The sequence below is a fragment of the Salvelinus sp. IW2-2015 genome, linkage group LG30 (genome assembly GCF_002910315.2).
Source record: "Salvelinus sp. IW2-2015 linkage group LG30, ASM291031v2, whole genome shotgun sequence".
NCBI classification, from domain to species: Eukaryota; Metazoa; Chordata; class Actinopteri; order Salmoniformes; family Salmonidae; genus Salvelinus; species Salvelinus sp. IW2-2015.
Genome location: NC_036869.1, coordinates 19,260,560 through 19,281,259, shown reverse-complemented (window position 1 = coordinate 19,281,259; position 20,700 = coordinate 19,260,560). Strand labels below are relative to the sequence as shown.

Below are 20,700 nucleotides of genomic sequence, written 5' to 3'. Positions count from 1 at the left end.
CCCAGAGGTGCCAGGAGAGGACCTGAGGATCCCAGAGGTGCCCAACGTCCCAGAGGTGCCAGGAGAGGACCTGAGGATCCCAGAGGTGCCCAACGTCCCAGAGGTGGCAGGCGAGGACCTGAGGCTCCCAGAGGTGCCCATTATGCTACCAATGTGACACACTTGACTAGGACAAGGGCTAACATAAGACCGGCCCTGCGGCACGGGCACTATCTCCCTTAAGAGATGGACAATATATTTTTTTACCTTATAAAAAACAAGGTGTTGATAATGTAAATATGTATTTTCACTGTGGTATTAAAATGGTATGTAGTGCTCGAGCTAATTATATAGGAAAAGGAAGATGTTAAGATAATGAGTATAATGCCAACCCAGAGATGGTGCTAGTGGGGCACCTATCTAGGATATATAAACAGGTGCATTATGAGTGTCTGATTAGGATGTCGTAACCTGTAACATGTAATACCTGAATAAAGGATTATGCTTGCATTTTACCAATCTCTCTGACGTGAGTTATTCACATACTGTACATATACAGTTGACAACGTGTAAACTATGTTTATAGAAAATGTTTATTGAAAATATAAATGCATTTGCACAATGAACACTTGTCTCTCAAATACATTGTTACAGCAAATTTTACAGAGGTAAAGACAGTTTCAGGTCGGATATTTGACGGATATTCGCGCTTTCAAACCTCAATAGCTTTCAAACCACTTGAGCCACAGACTCCAAATAAGTGTCATGATGTTGGAAAAATTGTGCACAACATTGCACAGTTCTTATTTCACGATTTGGACAATAAAACGTGGAAATGTGAGCAGCATTTTGTATTCCTAGTTGAATTAGTTAGGGAGCGTAAACAAAGTACCAACTTTTTTTACATTTGAATTTCAACAGCTCCTTGGTCATGTGACCTACTGACCTCAAACAGGGTTCAGAATGAACACTCAGTGGGCCTACACATTGCACACTCTTTAGTTTGTCCATTTTCATCTTACACGATTTTACATGAATTTAGTCAACTTTATAATTTCGATAGCTCCTTGGTGATGTGACCTACTGACCTCAAACTACTTTCAGATTGTCCATGGACTGGCGGAGACAGTGCCACGAGGCGTCCAGTGCGGTAACGCGACTGATTCCGGAGAAGCTGGCGGGAGCCCCGGGGAGAGTTCTCTTTTCTTTGTGAAGGGCAGGGCACCCTGGAATGGGTTCACCCCCGAGAAAGGGGCCCATGCCCTGGAAAACATTGCGGTTCCGGCGGCGTCCGGTAAGCTCTCGCTGGCCCTTGAAAATCCGAGGGAGAGGGTGTACATTTCAAGCCGGGCCGTATCCATATCCGCAGCAGGTCTTCAAGGTGAACAGCCTCTGGCATGTTTTAACAAATAAGGGAAGTTGGCAAGTCAGATCTGTAACTTTGGGATAAGGATTGGCTCTAAGGGCTGGGTCAAGGTTTCGTACATAGCAGAGAAGCTCACTCGCTGCGATCTACTGAAGGTCAGCCCTCGATCCAAGCTTTTGTCGGGGACAGAAGGCGTCTGACTCCACCATCCTCCTTCTTTACTTACGGGTTACCAGGTGCACGCAGAAGGGTCAGGGGCCAGAGGCCAGACACAGAGTGTGAGAGAGCCCAGGCAGGTGGGTAGAAGGCTTAAGACATTGGGCTCTGGATAGGTAGGGGGCTAGGTGGTGGTCGCCCATCCGCCCGGGCCCATCCTCTGGTGGGACTGTGAGTCAGGTTGGGACTAGCTGTGGAAGTCAAAGGGTCACCAGGTGCACAAGAAGGCCTCCCCTAGAGAGTGTAGGCCAGGAGTCAGAGGTCACCAGGTCAATGGGGGCCTGCCTGGAGGTCAGGAAGGCCCCAGGGAGAAGGCCCAAGTGAATAGGTGTTTGAGTGACACTGTCCTTCAAGGGGGGCAGAGCAGGGAAATTAATGTAAAATTGTGTGATTTGAAAATGGACAGACAAAAGGGTGTGCAATGTGTAGGCCCACTGAGTGTACATTCTGAACCTTGTTTGAGGTCAGTAGGTCACATGACCAAGGAGCTATTGAAATGAGAAAGTTAGAAAAATTTATGCACAAATGTGTGAGATGAAAATGGCCAAACTAAAAGGTGTGCAATATAGAAGGGTAGTCAGTGGACATTATGAACCTTCTTTGAGGTCAGTAGGTCACATGATCAAGGAGCTATTGAAATGAGAAACATTGAAAAACATTGAAAATGTATGTAAAATCGTGTGAGATGAAAATGGACAAAAAAAGGTTGTGCTACATATAAGGCTACTCAGTGGAAGTTCTGACAGCAGTTTGAGGGTTATAGGTCACATGACCAAGGAGCTATTGACATTTGAAAATTTGCAAAATGTATGTAAAATCATGTGGGATGAAAATTGACAAACAAAAGGGTGTGCAATGTGTAGGCCCACTGAGTGTACATTATGGACCTTGTTTGAGGTATGGGTCACATGACCAGATGTGAACCAGATGTTCAATGTTTCTATTGAAATTAGAAACATTGAAAAACATTTAAAATTAATGTCAAATCGTGTGAGATGAAAATGGACAAACAAAAGGTTGTGCTACATATAAGGCTACTCAGTGGATATTCTGAAAGTAGTTTGAGGGATGTAGGTCATAAGACTAAGGAGCTATTGAAATGTGAAACTTAAAAAATATATTGTAAAATCTCATGAGATGCAAATTGACAAACAAAAGGGTATGCAATGTGTAGGCCCACTGAGTGTACATTATGAACCCTGTTTGAGGTGTGGGTCACATGACCAAGGTGCTATTGAATTTCAAAAATTTAAATAAATAATTTAAAATAGTGCGAGATGTAAATCGACACAAAAAAATTGGTGCAATGTGTTTCTATGCCGTCGGGTTAGCTAGAATCAGTAATGAAAGTTTTAGGAGTAATGGTTAAAGAGCTAAAATATGATTTGTCACTATGTTGACGGTCCCTAACTACAGGCGAATATCCGTCGAATTTCCCACCTGAGTCTGTTTTTACCCCAGTGCGAATATTTGCCATTTTAGCAGTGACATGAAATCAAGAACAAGATAAAACCAGCTAAAACGAGTCACTTACGATTCCCAACATGGCAGTTTATTGTCATTGTTGATAGCTATCTGCAAATCCAGAATCGCAACTCACGGACTTCTGCCACATTGAACCGTGTGCATCGTTTTCGTGACGTCAGCTAACCCATCTATACACGGTAGGATATTACGCGAGAAGAATGAGTAAGCCTCAGGCACTCACTCTCGGCCTCTGTTGTCATCTCACCATGTGTGTAGTTCATTTATATTTTTGGGGTAAAAATGTGAACAACAGTTATGGTAGTTTGATGAACTAAGGATAATAATTACTTTAAAAAAATGATGCTCTTGGCACCCTTTATTTATTTATTGCCCTATCCACGACCGATGTACACACTAATCTAAAGGATACCACTATTTTCTTCTTTCTAACCCGTCATAGCATGGGTGTGAAACAGTGTATACAACAGACCTGTGTACCTATGGTTGAACAGTGATTGGCACGTGTGTTGCTCAAAACACACGCGATTTAAACAGAAGCTACAAAATGAAGTAGTTCGAATAAAACCGTTAAAACGTAAATGCTCCCCTAGCCTATATGATGCAACTGACCACGAGGGTTGCCGGAAAGACTGCCGAATGCTTGTTACATCAAACCGAATGAGGTGAAAGTTCGGATTTGCAATGAGGAATGGATCCATTATACAAGGAAAGTGCCCATTGTCTAAATACAGGCACAACCTTTATTAACTGATCAGTATGATGAAAGGGCACAACCTGGTGCAACACCGTTCAAATTCAGTTGACATTGATGCTGCAACATAAAATGCTCGTGCCATGTTACTCCAACCAACATTTCAAAAGTATTTTTTGCCTGTTATTGTCCAAACTTCTTTTATATTGGGAATAATGGGGCACTATGTAAATGAGCATCTTTATGTTGATCTCAATATAATAGAAACGAACGTTTTATTAGGCCTATGGTCTGAATAATTACCAAGAGCTTCGCTCTTTATTTGAGAACATCACCTACAATGTAACAATTTATGAACAATAATTGTTTCATTCTGCTTGTTCATGTTGACTGAATAACCCTGAGTCATGGGCTACTGTTACTGTTCTCACACTGAGTCACGAGATTTCTGACAGCCATGTGACGTGATACCCAATACAGTTATTCAATTTCAGTCCCACTGCTTGAGAACAATATACGGGCGGCAATTTATGCAGCATATATATAAACCTAATTGTCGAACAGGCTACACATATTCTACAACGTCAACCATTTAAACAAATATTAGATGGGGGAATAGCTCGAACGGAAGAGCATACAAATGGATGGATTCTGATCAGTATCGCGGACGGTGCCAGGCGCGTGATACATTGCTTTGGTACTGGGGCAGCGTTGCATCAGCATCATCCGTCATCAGCTGATCACTCTCAAGGTCTCCTTCGCAGAGCATCATGGGGAGGACACTGGAACCGCTGGTTCTATCCGGGGACCGCTACATCCCCTACAACTAAACCAACGTTGGTTCAACATCAGCACCAGATTAGGAGACCCACGCCAAAAAGAGGTCACGCAGAGAGCATCTCGTTTTTCATAGGTTGATGGGAACTGAACTAACTCCTCAAAGGGAAACGTGCGGATGGTCGCGCATCCACTCCACAAGCCTGAGCTATATGAAACGAATAACGAAGACATTTGCAAGGGACTTTGTTTTAGTAGTATCCTACCGCATTGGTGCCAGTTGAATCCTGGAGGGCGGGAGAGGAATAGCACGACTGGTCACGACAGGTGAATTGCGGTAAATGTCTTTATTTATACTATTATGTGACATATCTAAGGCATTGCTGACAAACCGTCTGTATAAAATATTGATTAGTAGGTCAAGAAGTAGTGCCTTTATAGTAGCTTTTGACCGTTTAAGAAGTGTGGGAATTACTCTATTTGACCGCAAAGTCTACGTTTTGCATTTCATAGAATAGTGATTTTTATAGCGAAGTATAAGTATATTGTTTTTGCTGCCATCGGATTCCTCTATTAGCTCAATACGCACTGGGCATAAAACAAATCAGTTGAATAGAATCGTAAACAAATGAAGACATTGCAATCTATTAAGACGTTAGAAAGTAGGCTGTCAGGATATAAAATTATTAAACTTGTTATTTTAGGGCTACTTCAGTTCAATTCATAAAAACAGCAGGGCAACGTTTGTTTACAACTGTGAATCAGATTCAGCACCAAGGACAACGTCTTATCAGTTCCTTATTTGCAGGCTGCAGCTTTCAAGACTGTGCGTGCTTTTCCACCTGAAGATCTTTTCTCTTGTCCTCCTGTCCTGTTTGTCATCTTCTCATCAAGAGCTGCTATTTGTTAGTGAATATCTATCTATTCACTGAAGATGGTGGAGGAGGAGGTAAGTTCTGCTCCCTAATTCAATCCTGTAGACAGAGTAGTAATCTATGCTGCTGTTATTATATGCTGACCATACACTACCCACACGTACTATACTTTGACCATACAATGTGTGGCCCCTCAAAAGGTCCCTAAACCTTTGCATTCTTACAATCCATCAAATTATTTCCAATTCTGTTGCATGCAGTCAGAATGTCATATGTCTGTTCAAAACCTACTTCATGGTGGTGGGCGTTGTACTGTATGATGCTGTATATCAGTGAGTCATGCTCATGTTCTATGCTGAGCTTCCATGAGCCATACAGCACCTTCCGAAAGTACGCACACCCCTTGACTTTTTCCACATTTTGTTGTGTTACAGCCTGAATTTAAAATGGATTAAATTGAGATTGTGTGTCACTGGCCTACACAAAATACCCTATAATTTACAAATGAATAAAACATGAAAGGCTGAAATGTCTTGAGTGAATAAGTATTCAAGCCCTTTATTATGACAAGCCTAAATAAGTTCAATGTGCTTAACTAGACACATAATACGTGGCATGGACTCACTCTGTGTGCAATAATAGTGTTTAGCATGATTTTTGAATGACCACCTCATCTCTGTACACCACACACGCAATTATCTGCAAGGTCCCTCAGTCGAGCAGTGCATTTCAAACACTGATTCAACCACAAAGACCAGTGAGGTTTTCCAATGCCTCGCAAAGAAGGGCACCTATTGGGAGATGGGTAAAAAATAAAAATCAGACATTGAATATCCCAGAATATTCTAAACATGCATCCTGTTTGCAACAAAGCACTAGTAAAACAACAACCAACTTGACAGAGCTTGAACAATTGGTAAATATTGTATAATCCAGGTGTGCAAAGCTCTTAGAGACGTACGCAGAAAGACTCCAAGCTGCCAAAGGTGATTCTAAAAATGTATTGTGTCAGGGGTGTGAACACTTATGTGAATTAGATATTTGTGTGTTTATAAAAACATGTTTTCACTTTGTCGTTATGGGGTTTTGTGTGTAGATGGGTGAAGAAAAACAACTATTTAAAATTCAGGCTGTAGCAAAATGTAGAATAAGTCAAGGGGTATGAATACTTTGTGAAGGCACTGTAGGATTGGACAGTTAGATTACTGTTCTATGAATAATAGGTTCCRGAATGAGCTTTTAGGTAATGGACGTTTATCGTGCAATAGGCTATGGCATACACTTCTAATCATTCATCTCTGCTATTGACATAATGAAATAACCCAAGGCCATTTGGATCTCAACCTATGTTGTGGTTTTGAATATATAGCCAAAGCTAATCAACTCATCAATACAATTTGGCCTCAGCGTCCTTCAGTACATGAATGGGTTTGATTGATTCTCTTACAGTAGGTTAATGAGATAAGAGTGAACGGTTCAGTGAATGGCTCAAAAATAATTAGGCCAGAATCGTTGTTGTATAGAGAGAGAGAGAGAGAGAGAGAGTCTTTTCCCTCCCACAATGCATTGGTGCAAGGAGCAGCAATGCCATGTTTTATCGCTGTGTGTTTTGGTCTATTTTAGCGAGTGTCAATTTAACAGTCACCTTTAGGCAGTTGTTATGAAAATGAGGACGAGACAGAAATACTCTTGGAGCGAGGGGGTTATGGAAGAAGTCGTGTGTCCATCATTATAAACAGGGAGGGGGAAAAAGAGGAGGAAATAGATGCAGTCTGGGATGGGGTTATGAAATAAGTAGTGTGTTACATCATTAGAAAAGAGAGGGATGGGAACAAAAAGAGGAAAAGAGAGATGGAGCCCTGAGACAGAATCGGAGTGTACAGTTCACTAAGGTCAGATGAATAAGTTCCACTTCTGTGACTCTGAAAAGGACTACTACCCTGTTGAATTCTTATTTTTATCTGAGTGTTGCTCACTTTGCAAAGAACCCCGTTACTAGGCTACTAGCACAACGTTACAWTGTACACATACCTGAAGGTATGACCGTGTGTAATCGTGAAATCTGTTTTTAAATCAAGTACAGCATTTGGCCGGGCTGAAAAGGAAGACCTCTTTAACACAGTCCTTATCCCAACTCTTTCAATATTGATACAATTATTGTACAAACCATGATAATTTTACCAATTTTGAATGCATCTCAAGGCTGCTTATTTCTACTGAGTCATTGTGACTTTACAGGCGGCGAAGGGGGGAAGAGAGAAGGGGAGTGGCGGAAGGTGAACTTCAGGATATAAACAGAGTGAGAGGAGGGAGGGGAGAGAGAGAGAGGGATGGATGGAGGGARGGACTGGGTTTGGCGGAGGCCATAGTGTTTCGCCCGTTTGTTTACAGTGTGTTAAAATAGCACAGACTGTCACATTGTACGTTTTTGCAGACACTTGCCTTGTCTTGTGACACATCCCTGCCTACTTCAGTTTCTATTTTTCATTGGGATTTCCGGATGGTTCCTCTATTCCTCTATTGACTGGAGCCATCACTTTGGGAGACCTTCCCGTCCAAACACAGACATACAAAACACAGAAAATACAGTATATGCCATCTAAATATGTTTGGAAATCTGTCATACGGTGGAAGAGAAAATGTAATTCAGTWGGAGAAGAGACGAAAGGGCAATGTTTATAATGGACCAGAATTGCATCATTCAACTATAGTTAGATGTAAGGTGATGTAAAGATCAAATCAATTATACTGATGTCAAGAACATTTGCGATCTTATATTTCATTGCATTCAAAATTTGGGGGCGTTAATAGCGTTTCCTACACAAGTCCCTCACGTCTCTGTCATCTCTTCTCGCACAAACTGAGGCTCCCATACGGCCTCAACACYGCCTCAACCACGAGTTCTAAAGGTGGACCAAAGGGCACCTAAGCAGCGAGGAAAGGTCATTCCAGTATCATATAACCTCTAACAATATGCCTTCTCAGCAGTGTCTCTGCATAGTGTTCCGTATTACTGGATTCAGCAGAAAAGACCCAGAGCTTGATTTATGTGGCCTTCAACGAGTTTCATTTGAGAACTGGCTACAGGGTCAATTAAGGATACAGTCAAATGTAAATAGCCTACATTTTGGTATCCAGCATATAGCCATATGTATATGCATACGACTATAAAGTGGTCTGCTAATGTTATAATGTATCTAGCAGACCTCAACATGTCTTTAAAGACTGGTGAAATACCTTTTGACCCAAATAACTATAGACCTATACCAGTAACCTGTTCAATAGCAAAATTCTATGAGAGATTAATATATTCCCAAATGTATCAGTACCKAGATTAATTGAATTTCACACGTTGTATCTGTCTTTAGACCTACCCATTCCACTACTACAGCATTAGTGAAACATACAAATGATATAAATTCTTAATCTGACCAAGGCAAACTAACTGGTGCCATCTTTATGATTTATCAAAAGCATTTGATTTAGTTGATAATCTTACTAGGAAAACTTAAAAACATTGGTTCCACTAACAGATCACTAAATGGGTTCAATGCGTATCTCAGCAATAGAAAACAATGTGTTTTCATGGAAGGACACAAAGACCCAACTGACTGACTGGAATCATTTACCTATAGAAATTAGGGCATTAAAATAACACAGTGCATTTAAGAAAGCCCTATTTCAAATGTTAAGAGCAAACTGTTTTGGGTTTTTAACTAATAGAAACATCACCATGTGAAGATATTTGTAAATATGTACAGGACCATTCAAAAGTTTGGACACACCTACTCATTCCAGGGTTTTTCTTTATTTTACTATTTTCTACATTGTAGAATAATAGTGAAGACATCAAAACTGTGAAATAACACATATGGAATCATGTAGTAACCAAAAAAAGTGTTAAACAAATCAAAATATATTTTATATTTGAGATTCTTCAAAGTAGCCACCCTTTGCCTTGATGACAGCTTTGCACACTCTTGGCATTCTCTCAACCAGCTTCATGAGGTAGTCACCTGGAATGCATTTCAATTCACAGGTGTGCCTTAATTTGTGGAATTTCTTTCCTTCTTAATGCGTTTAAGCCAATCAGTTGTGTTGTGACGAGGTATGGTTGGTATACAGAAGATCCCCCTATTTGGCAAAAGACCAAGTCCATATTATGGCAAGAACAGCTCAAATAAGAAAAGAGAAACGACAGTCCATCGTTACTTTAAGACGTGAAGGTCAGTCAATGCGTAAAATGTCAGTGCAGTCGCAAAACCATCAAGCGCTAGGATGAAACTGGCTCTCATGAGGACCGCCACAGGAATGGAAGACCCAGTTACTTCTGCTGCAGAGTATAAGTTCATTAGAGTTACCAGTCTCAGAAATTGCAGCCCAAATAAATGCTTCACAGAGTTCAAGTAAAAGACACATCTCAACATCAACTGTTCAGAGGAGACTACGAGAATCAGGCCTTCATGGTCTAATTGCTGCAAAGAAACCACTACTAAAGGACACCAATAATAAGAAGAGACTTGCTTGGGCCAAGAAACATGAGCAATGGACATTAGACTGGTGRAAATCTGTCCTTGGGCTGATGAGTTCAATTTTTTACATTTTTGGTTCCAACCGCTGTGTCTTTGTGAGATGCAGAGTAGGTGAACGGGTGATCTCTGCATGTGTGGTGCGCACAGKGAAGCATGGAGGTAGAGGTGTGATGGTGTGGGGGTGCTTTGCTGCTGACACTGTCAGTGATTTATTTAGAATTCAAKGCACACTTAACCAGCATGGGTACCACAGCATTCTGCAGCGATACGCCATCCCATCTGGTTTGGGCTTAGTGGGACTATCATTTGTTTTTCAAGAGGACAATGACCCAACACACCTCCAGGCTGTGTAAAACCTATTTGACCAAGAAGGACGGTGATGGAGGGCTGCATCAGATGACCTGTCCTCCACAATCACCCAACCTCAACCCAATTGAAATGGTTTGGGATGAGTTGGACCGCAGAGTGAAGGAAAAGGAGGCAACAAGTGCTCAGCATATGTGGGAACTCCTTCAAGACTGTTGGAAAAGCATTCCAGATGAATCTGTTTGAGAGAATGCCAAGAGTGTGCAAAGCTATCATCAAGGCAAAGGGTGGCTACTTTGAATATTCTCAAATATAAAATATGTTTTGATATGTTTAACACTTTTTTGATTACTTGTCACGTTCCTGACCTTATTTTCCTTTGTTTAGCTTTGTTTAGTTGGTCAGGACGTGAGCAGGGTGGGCAGTCTGTTATTTGTTTCTATGTTTAGGTTCATTGTTATTTAGCCTTATATGGTTCTCAATCAGGGGCAGGTGTTTGACGTTTACTCTGATTGAGAACCATATTAAGGTAGGCTGTTCACACCGTTTGTTTTTGGGTGATTGTCTTCCGTGTCAGTGTTTGTACCACACGGGACTGTTTCGTTTGTTTAGTCTGTACCTGTTCGTGCGTTCTTCGTTATATGTAGTTCACATGTTCAGGTCTGTTGACRTCGTTTGTTGTTTTGTATAGTTTGTCAGTGTTCTTCGTTTCGTCTTCTTTAAAATAAATCAAACATGTATTCTCCACAAGCTGCGTTTTGGTCCGATCCATGCTCCTCCTCAGATGAGGAGAAAGACGAGCGTTACATTACTACATGATGTGTTATTTAATTGTTTTGATGTCTTCACTATTATTCTACAATGTAGAAAATATTAAAAATAAAGAAAAACCCTGGAATGAGAAGGTGTTTCCAAACTTTTGACTGGGACTGTTTAAGAGGTTAACGCTGGCCAACACGGATTATTGTTGCATTATGTCACGTTCCTGACCTTATTTCCCTTGTTTTGTATGTATTTAGTATGGTCAGGGCGTGAGTTGGGGTGGGTTGTCTGTGTGTTTTCTATGTTGGGATTTTGGGTTCGGCCTGGTATGATTCTCAATCAGAGGCAACTGTCAATCGTTGTCCCTGATTGAGAATCATACTTAGGCAGCCGGGGTGTCACGTTTGGTTTGTGGGTGTTTGTTTCCTGTGTCAGTGTTTGTGCCACACGGGACTGTTACGGTATGTTCGTTTGTTATTTTGTATCGTGTATGGTTTTCGTGTACATTAAATATCATGGAAACTTACCACTCTGCACATTGGTCCTCCGATCCTTCTCGCCTCTCCTCGTCCGATGAGGAGGACGAAACTGCCGTTACACATTAACTCTACACTGGTGCCAGTTTCTTTTGCCAAGTACACATTTTGCACAGGAATGACAAAAGCTCCATTGATGGAGAAGGGTAAAATCATTGGCATTGGCAACAGTCACGCAGTCCCATCCAACCTATAAGATCACAACTAAGCACATTTCATAACCCCATTCAAGGGCACATCACTATTTGTGGCTCGATGGTGCTAAACATAGACCTTTCCTTCTAGCCTGACCCTAATTATCCTTGTTATGGTACCACAATAATAGACCTAACAGCTTTGGGATCTTTTTGGATCACCATATAAGTGTTATGCTGCCATCTGAACATTTCTCTGGAGGCACCAGTTGAGGGGGAGCGCGGTTCTACCTCTGTCTGTCTGTATGACTCATCCTCCTTCTACCGTGTTTGTTTAACAATTTTTTGGTTACTACATGATTCCATATGCGTTATTTCATAGTTTTGATGTCTTCACTATTATTTTACAATGTAGAACATTTAAAAAAATAAAGAAAACCCTTGAATTAGATGTGTCCAAACTTTTGACTGAGACTGTATGTATGTGCAGTATATATTATAGGTACTGAATTGTATTTGTTGTATTAGTAGTTGTAGCAGTAGTCTTTAGTAGTTGTAAGCCTATTAGTAGTTGTATGCTGTTTTTTATGCTGTTAATGTAAGTTTTAGTTTTGTATTATCATTTCATTGCTATTGTTATTAGACAGTAGTTGCCATATTATTCTGTCTACTATGTATTGTTTATATTTTATTTTTTTGGGGGGGGAGGGGGACACTTGAAAACAAGATGGTGCATCTCAAGAGATTTCATCCTGCAAACATTTTTATGAATAAATAAATATGCAGTGGTGGTAGAGATCGAGAGTAGAGTCAAGGTGGTTTGRTGAACTACGCTCACATGATGCGTAACCTCGTCTGAGACTTCAGGAAGTTTAGGCTTTACCTCAGTATTAATGCTGTATTAAGTCATGCAGGCTGCAGATGACTTGGGTTTGACACCAGGCCAGAGACATTATAATATCTTAACTTGTAATTCTGTATGATGTCATTTGCATGTAGAACAGTACTAATGCCTTTGCTCGGACAGTGTTTTAGTTTTACACTATAGGGGCTGCTTGATCAGAATGTACTGTCTTTAACCCAGGGGCACAACTTTGGTTTTAGAAGTGGGAGGGGCCAAAAAGGGAATAAAAATAAATAAAACAATTGGTCGAATAAACACTCCAAACAGCCTACCCGACCGCTCGGAGGCGTCCAAATGGTCCTAAAGCACACCGTTGCCTTGTTTTGTATCACATTCCAGTGATAAAACTTGGGCGGGGGGGGGGGCAAAAATGCAATTTCATTTCCCCCTGCATAAATCCCTAATAACACACACTCTCCCCATTCTGTCTCTAACAGAAAAAGCAGGTGACAGGATACCTCCTGTTCTCCCTGGCCACTGCAGTCATTGGCTCGCTGCAGTTTGGCTACAACACAGGGGTCATTAATGCACCGGAACAGGTTTGTAGGCTTATTTTGTGTTTTCTTATAACAGTGAAAGCATGTGTGGGATTTGGTTTTGTTAAACTTTACATTGTTTAATCACTTTCCATTATGCTTGTGGATATTGTACTACTAATTTGTATTTCACAGTGCATCATCAAGTGTTAAATCAAGAGATTGTATCTCGGTAATGCTTTATCTCTGATCTTTCTCTCTCTCCCTCCTTCTCATTTTATTTCTTCTCTCTCTCCCTCTCTTCTCTCTTCTCTCTCTCTCTCTCTCTCTCTCTCTCTCTCTCTCTCTCTCTCTCTCTCTCTCTCTCCTCTCTCTCTCTCTCTCTCCTCCTCTCTCTCTCTCTCTCTCTCTCTCTCTTCTCTCTCTCTCTCTCTCTTCTCTCTCTCCTCTCTCTCTCTCTCTCTCTCTCTCTCTTCTCTCTCTCTCTCTCTCTCTCTCTCTCTTTCTCTCTCTCTCTTCTCTCTCTCTCTCTCTCTCTCTCTCTCTTTCTGTTCAGAAACTGCGGGCCTTCTTCAATAACACATGGATGGAGAGGTATGCCGAGCCCATCAAACCAGGAACGTGCACCATTGTGTGGAGCTTGTCGGTGGCCATCTTTAGTGTGGGCGGCATGGTGGGCTCGTTCAGCGTCGGAGTGATGGCAGACAGATTTGGGAGGTGAGTGGGGACCTAGTATTCACCTGTTTCACCCCGATGCCAGTTTTCTAATGTTCACATTTTGGAAAAGGGTAGGAAGTGAAGTTTTCAATGCAAAAACCAAAGGTTTGACATGTAAATTAAAAACCACGGCACCTTCACACTGTAACAATATTATTTGAGCCAGCATACTTAGAATAAGATTTCTAGCCCATTGTCAGTCATCTGCCCTGATGAGAGAAAAAAAAATGTTTTTATTAGCGACCACCCACGTATTGTCTATGCCAGAACAATCAGCTGTGAATAAGGTTTATGAGCGCGGGCGGCAGGTAGCCTATGTTAGACATTGGACTTGTAACCGAAAGGTTGCAAGATCGAATCCCTGAGCTGACAAGGTAAAAATCTGTTGTTCTGCACCTGCACAAGGCAGTTAACCTACTGTTCTTAGGCTGTCATTGAAAATAAGAATTTGTTCTTAACTGACTTGCCTAGTTAAATAAAGGTACAAATTTTAATTGACAGGTTTGGAATTTTTATCCTTAGGAGTGAATTTGGTCACTCTTCAGTTCTCGTTCTCTGCCTTTCCTTGGTCTGTTTCTGCCTCTGCTACGCTGCAGGAACCAATGAGGCTCCAAGGAATCAGTGGAGAGTGGTTAGAACGGTTGCTCTGTTTCCTCCTCCCTCTACATCTCACTCTCCCTCCCTCTTAACCTTTCTCTGTSTATCTCTTACTCTGTGCAACACTTTGTCTCTGAAGCCTCCAATCTGTGTGTGTGTGTCTCGGTTGTATTTGGATAAAGGAAATTGTCCATGTTCCTGGTCAACATCCTGGCTGTGATCGGAGGCCTTCTCATGGGTTTCTCCACCATTTGCTCCTCCTATGAGATGGTCATCGCTGGACGCCTCGTCATTGGCCTCTTCTGCGGCCTCTTTACCGGCCTTACGCCCATGTATGTGGGGGAGCTGTCCCCCACCCCTCTCCGGGGCGCCTTCGGCACCTTGCACCAGCTGGGCGTAGTGATTGGCATCCTGGTGGCTCAGGTCGGTCCTCGACGGCAGCCATCTTGATTTTCTGTCCTTTAACATAGGAATAGTCTTAACACGTACATTATCATACCATGTCTTTGCTTATGATACTGGGAATAAAGTCCCCGTATAAGAATATTCTGTTTAATATTATTTTATGCAGTGATGTAGTTAAAAAAAAATTGGTGGGTCAACAACCATGATTGCCATTCGYGGAGAATAAAGTTACGCTCCCTATACTTTCAATGCATTTTCCTGCGAAAAGCGGGTAAATGCTTGTGTAAAATAAAAAAGGTGCCTAAACGGCGTTTACTTCCGTTTACCCTCCGCTACACCACTGCTTATATGATTAAGTTGTAACCGGCAGACATTCTGATTTACTTATCTCTTAACATTGGAGTAATATCTTTTTCTAATTATTTTCTCATTATTCAAATTATTTAATGAGTATTAAATTAGTTTTTAACGAGCGACTACATCTTGCTCTAGGAATACAATTAGTAATAGTCCTCCCCTTCATTTTCACCCACACGCTGTCATGAAACCTTCTCCATTTGAATCCCTTTATAGAACTGCCACTTCCATTCCATGCCATCAATGGATTGGTGTATTGTTGAATCCTATCTACCATAGTGTATATCCATCCCATCAGTGCTTCCAATCCCATCAATGTACAGAATATTCCATTCATGTTTGCATGTAAGCTGTGAATGAAACATTACTGGTAGTAAAGTTAATCCTACCTAAACCTCTCTGTGTTGTAGATCTTTGGCTTGGAGTCTCTGCTGGGGTCGGACAAGCTGTGGCCTCTGCTGCTGGCTCTGACGGTCATCCCGGCCGTGGTGCAGTGTATCCTGCTGCCCTTCTGTCCCGAGAGCCCCCGCTTCCTCCTTATCAACCAGAACAAGGAAGAGCAGGCCCGCAAAGGTGGGTGCTCCAAACCATAGAAACCATCAACTTGTTGGGATTTGAGGTGCTTTGCACATTCTAGTAATTATATTTCTATCCTCCAAATGCAGTCATTTACTCTGGTTCATCAGGAACTCTGATTTGTCTGGAAGATAAATGGAAAAGCTTCATTTCACACTCCTATTTTAGCTTGTATGTACCTGGTATTGTATCTATTTGCGGAGAAATTMTGTAGTAAAATTGTGTAATTTGGTGAGTGGTACTACGCAAGTACCAACATACACAATAAACCATACACTCAGTGGCCACTTCATTAGGTACCCGTACACGACCCCATTCACGAAAAGTCACGTGGCTGTGGCTTGCTATATAAAGCAGGCAGACAGGCATCAAGGCATTCAGTTAATGTTCGATTGAACGTTAGAATGTGCAAAACAAGATTGGCAAGAATCGTGCAAACTAACAGGCGGGCCACAAACAGGCAAATAATGGCACAGTACAACAGTGGTGTGCAGAACAGTATCCCGGAATGCACGGGATACTGGACAATTGAGRAGTGGATAAACATTGGCTTGTCAGATGAATCCCGGTTCCTGTTGCGTCATGCTGATGGCAGAGTTGGGATTTGGAGTAAGCATCATGAGTCCATGGCCCCATCCTGCCTGGTGTCAACGGTACAGGCTGGTGGTGGTGGTGTAATGGTGTGGGGGATGTTTTATTGGCGCACGTTAGGTTCCTTGATACCAATTGAGCAACGTTTCCATGCCCCAAAGAGGCTGTTCTGGAGGCAAAGGGGGGTCCGACCTGGTACTAGATGGGTGTACCTAATAATTCATTAAGTTAGAGCCCTCAATGTACATTAAATACCATTGAATGGTGTGAATTGTGCATGCCAAACATAGGCCTGTGGCGCTGTTGCCCTTCCTCTGACTGGGCATGAGATTAATGCATACACTGACAGGCCAAGACAAACCAGGCGAGCCTAGAAAAGAGTCCTAGGTCAACAGCAGGTTTTGGCATCGGTCCCTACTGTAGTTCACACCGTGGGGGTCAACTGACTTCATGTCCTAGTCTCCTTCACACAGTTTTTTCAAACACACTGCTTTTGTGAATATAAAATAAAAAAAATAAAAAAAATAAAAAAAATGTGATTGATAACGTTATGTAAGAACTGGCACGACCATGGACAGCTACTGAACAAACAACTACAACGCAGGCAGGTTTTAATGTTGGTGCTACGATCGCTAGTCTGCTTGACAATATACTCAACTAATGTTTTAAAGGTCCAATGCAGGCATTTAATAGAAAAAACTATTTGTCTCCCCAATTGGTAGTTACAGTCTTGTCCCATCGCTGCAACTCCCGTATTCGGGAGAGGAAAAGGTCGAGAGCCATGCGTCCTCCGAAACACGATCCCGCCAAGCCACACTGCTCACTTAACAGGGAAGCCAGCCGCACCAATGTGTAGGAGGAAACACCCTGCAGCTGGCGACCGAAGCCAGCGTGCACGCGTCCAGCCGCCACAAGGAAACGCTAGAGCGCGATGGGACAAGGACATCCCAGCCGGCCAAATCCTCCACCAAACCGGACGGCGCTGGGCCAATTATACTGTACGCCGCCTCTTGGGTCTCCCGGGTGCGATCAAACCCAAATCTGTAGTGACGCCTCTAGCACTGCTATTCAGTGCCTTAGACCGCTGCACTACTCGGGAGGCCCCCAAWGCAGCCATTTTATATCAATATCAAATCATTTCTGGGTAACCATTAAGTACCTTACTGTGATTGTTTTAAATTATAATGGTCAAAAAGAAACAAAAATAGCTTCTTAGCAAACAGCAATTTCTCAGCAATCATTTTGTTACGACTGTCTGGGAGTGGTCTGAGTGGGGAGGGGAAACTTGAAACTAGCTTTTATTGGCATAGAGGTTTGGAACTCTCTTTCTTATTGGTCTATTAACTAATTGACCGCATGGTGATGTCGCCAGGCAGACCAAAACTCAATCCCACCCAAACAGCCTGAAATTAAACAGCTCTTACACTAAAAGGGCATTACACATTATAGTGTGGAATAATACACTGCTCAAAAAAATAAAGGGAACACTTAAACAACACAATGTAACTCCAAGTCAATCACACTTCTGTGAAATCAAACTGTCCACTTAGGAAGCAACACTGATTGACAATAAATTTCACATGCTGTTGTGCAATTGGAATAGACAAAAGGTGGAAATTATAGGCATTTAGCAAGACACCCCCAATAAAGGAGTGGTTCTGCAGGTGGTGACCACAGACCACTTCTCAGTTCCTATGCTTCTGGCTGATGTTTTGGTCACTTTTGAATGCTGGCGGTGCTTTCACTCTAGTGGTAGCTGAGAACGAGTCTACAACCCACACAAGTGGCTCAAGTAGTGCAGCTCATCCAGGATGGCACATCAATGCGAGCTGTGGCAAGAAGGTTTGCTGTGTCTGTCAGCGTAGTGTCCAGAGCATGGAGGCGCTACCAGGAGACAGGCCAGTACATCAGGAGACGTGGAGGAGGCCGTAGGAGGGCAACAACCCAGCAGCAGGACCGCTACTCCGCCTTTGTGCAAGGAGGAGCATGCAGAGCCCTGCAAAAATGACCTCCAGCAGGCCACAAATGTGCATGTGTCTGCAGCGCCGGACTGACTGGCGGCTCTGGCAAGCGCCGGACTGACGGGCGGTCTGGCAAGCTTCCGGACTGACGGGCGGCTCTGGCAGCTCCGGACTGACGGGCGGCTCTGGCAGCTCCGGACTGACGGGCGGCTCTGGCAGCTCCGGACTGGAGAGAGAACCTGGAGGAAGGAGACGGAGAGACAGCCTGGTGCGTGGGGCTGCCACAGGACCCACCAGGCTGGGGAGACCTACAGGAGGCCTGGTGCTTGGAGGAGGCACCGGATGGACCGGGCTGTGGGGGAGCACTGGAGCTCTGGTGCGCAGCCTTGGCACCACTCCTCCAGGCTGGATGACCACTTTAGCCCGGACCCTCCAGAGTGCAGGCACAGGTTGAACCGGGCTGTGGGTGAGCACTGGAGATCTGGTGCATACCACTCGCACCTCTCCCTTAGGCTCAATAGGACGCACTGCACCCTCCCAGCACCCCGGAGACACAGCACGCAGAGCCGGCGCAGGATACCCTGGGCCGAAACGGCATACCGGAGACCAAACACGCTGAGCCGGCACAATACGCCCTGGCTGAATGCCCACTCTCGCATGGCACTTGCGGGGGGCAAGTGCCATGCTGGCGACACCGTGCGCTTGGCCGCATAACACGGTGCCTGACCAGTACTACGCTTCTTCCGGTAAGCACGGGGAGTTGGCTCAGGTCTATCGCCTGACTACGCCAATCTCCCCATGTGCCTCTCGTGCCTGCTGCGCTGCCTTACCTCATATCGCCGCCGCTCAGCTTTAGCTGCCTCCAGTTCTTCTTTGGGGCAGCGATATTCCCCAGCCTGTGCCCAGGGTCCCTTACCGTCCAATATCTCCTCCCATGTCCATTTCTCCAGTTCGCGCTGCTCCTCCTTACCACGCTGCTTGGTCCTCTTTTGGTGGGTAGTTCTGTAAYGATTGTCTTCCTCTTCTGATGAGGAATATGAAAGATCGGACCAAAACGCAGCGTGGTAAGTGTCCATGTTACTTTAATAGAACAGAACACGAAACTACAAAAATAACCAAGGAGAAAACACGAAAAAACTAAACAGTCCTATCAGGTGACAAAACACAAAACAGGAAACAACTACCCACAAACACAGGTGGGAACAGGCTACCTAAGTATGGTTCTCAATCAGAGACAACGATTGACAGCTGCCTCTGATTGGGAACCATACCAGGCCAAACACAGAAATACAAAACATAGAACAAAACATAGAATGCCCACCCCAACTCACRCCCTGACCAAACCAAAATAGAGACATAAAAAAGGAACTAAGGTCAGAACGTGACAACCATTTTCTCCCCCCAGCCCTGGTGCGTCTGCGTGGCACAGAGGATGTGAGTAAAGACATGCAGGAGATGAAGGAGGAGAGTTCCAAAATGGCCATGGAGAAGAAAGTGACCATCGTCGAGCTGTTCCGCACTGCAGCCTATCGGCAGCCGCTCCTCATTGCCGTCATGCTCCACCTCTCCCAGCAGCTCTCCGGAATCAATGCTGTGAGTGAACTATGACTCCCAGGGGGCCACAGTACAAACACATTCTAATTCATTTTAAGTGTCACCAAGGATATCTCAGAGGACAGCCTAACAATACAGGGTCTTATTCACTAGGCACGAAACAACTAAAAAAGGCAGAGACAGAGACTATGTGCTACGGTGTGCCCTTATGAAGATGACCCGGCCTTCATACAGAGAGAAACTGCAGCTGCCTATGCATAGTTGAATGGCAGGTGCATTCAACCTGCCTTAAATTCTCAATGATTGCATGGGAGATTTGTTTGTATTATTCGATGGTTTAAACATGATTTAACGGGCGTACGGCAACTCCATAGTGTAACAGTGGGATAAAAAGACAATTTTGATAAGATGTGGCTACCTATTCATAGATCATGGCTTTGCTGCAGATAAAGAACATAATCCTATTGTCTCCCTCCCCCAACCCTGTTCAGGTGTTCTACTATTCAACTGGTATCTTTGAGTCAGCCGGTGTCACCCAACCCATTTACGCCACTATTGGAGCAGGAGCTGTTAACACTGTCTTTACAGTGGTATCTGTAAGTATAACATGCTGCATGTATTACAGTATTGTTTATTGAGTTTTTATGTGTATGTAATGTATGTTTACTGTAAGGTAACTTCTTTCTCTGTCTTTGTCAGCTCTTCCTGGTCGAGAGGGTGGGACGAAGGACTTTGCATCTCGTCGGATTGGCCGGGATGGCCGTCAGTGCCCTGCTCATGACTATTGCCCTCCTGTTGGTGGGTGTCAGTTTCTATTGGTTGTCACTCAACATAACAGATATGTCATTAATTACAGTAATTCAGTTTCATTGCTATTATTGATGATAATCTCCATCTCCT

The 20,700-nt window shown here is 43.3% G+C and overlaps 1 protein-coding gene across 1 annotated transcript in view; it reads left to right on the top strand.

Annotated features, from left to right (window-relative positions):
* Nucleotides 1–4,253: 4,253 nt before the first annotated feature.
* Nucleotides 4,254–20,700, top strand: part of LOC111954724 (solute carrier family 2, facilitated glucose transporter member 1-like) — a 20,104-nt gene continuing 3,657 nt past the window's right edge. Inside the window, exons 1-9 of the mRNA XM_023974613.1 lie at nucleotides 4,254–4,854; nucleotides 5,326–5,466; nucleotides 13,004–13,105; nucleotides 13,599–13,759; nucleotides 14,539–14,779; nucleotides 15,529–15,691; nucleotides 19,652–19,839; nucleotides 20,292–20,396; nucleotides 20,500–20,598. Of these exons, the coding sequence (XP_023830381.1) occupies nucleotides 5,452–5,466; nucleotides 13,004–13,105; nucleotides 13,599–13,759; nucleotides 14,539–14,779; nucleotides 15,529–15,691; nucleotides 19,652–19,839; nucleotides 20,292–20,396; nucleotides 20,500–20,598 (1,074 nt within the window). The 5' untranslated portion in view covers nucleotides 4,254–4,854; nucleotides 5,326–5,451. The remainder of the gene's footprint in view (nucleotides 4,855–5,325; nucleotides 5,467–13,003; nucleotides 13,106–13,598; nucleotides 13,760–14,538; nucleotides 14,780–15,528; nucleotides 15,692–19,651; nucleotides 19,840–20,291; nucleotides 20,397–20,499; nucleotides 20,599–20,700) is intronic.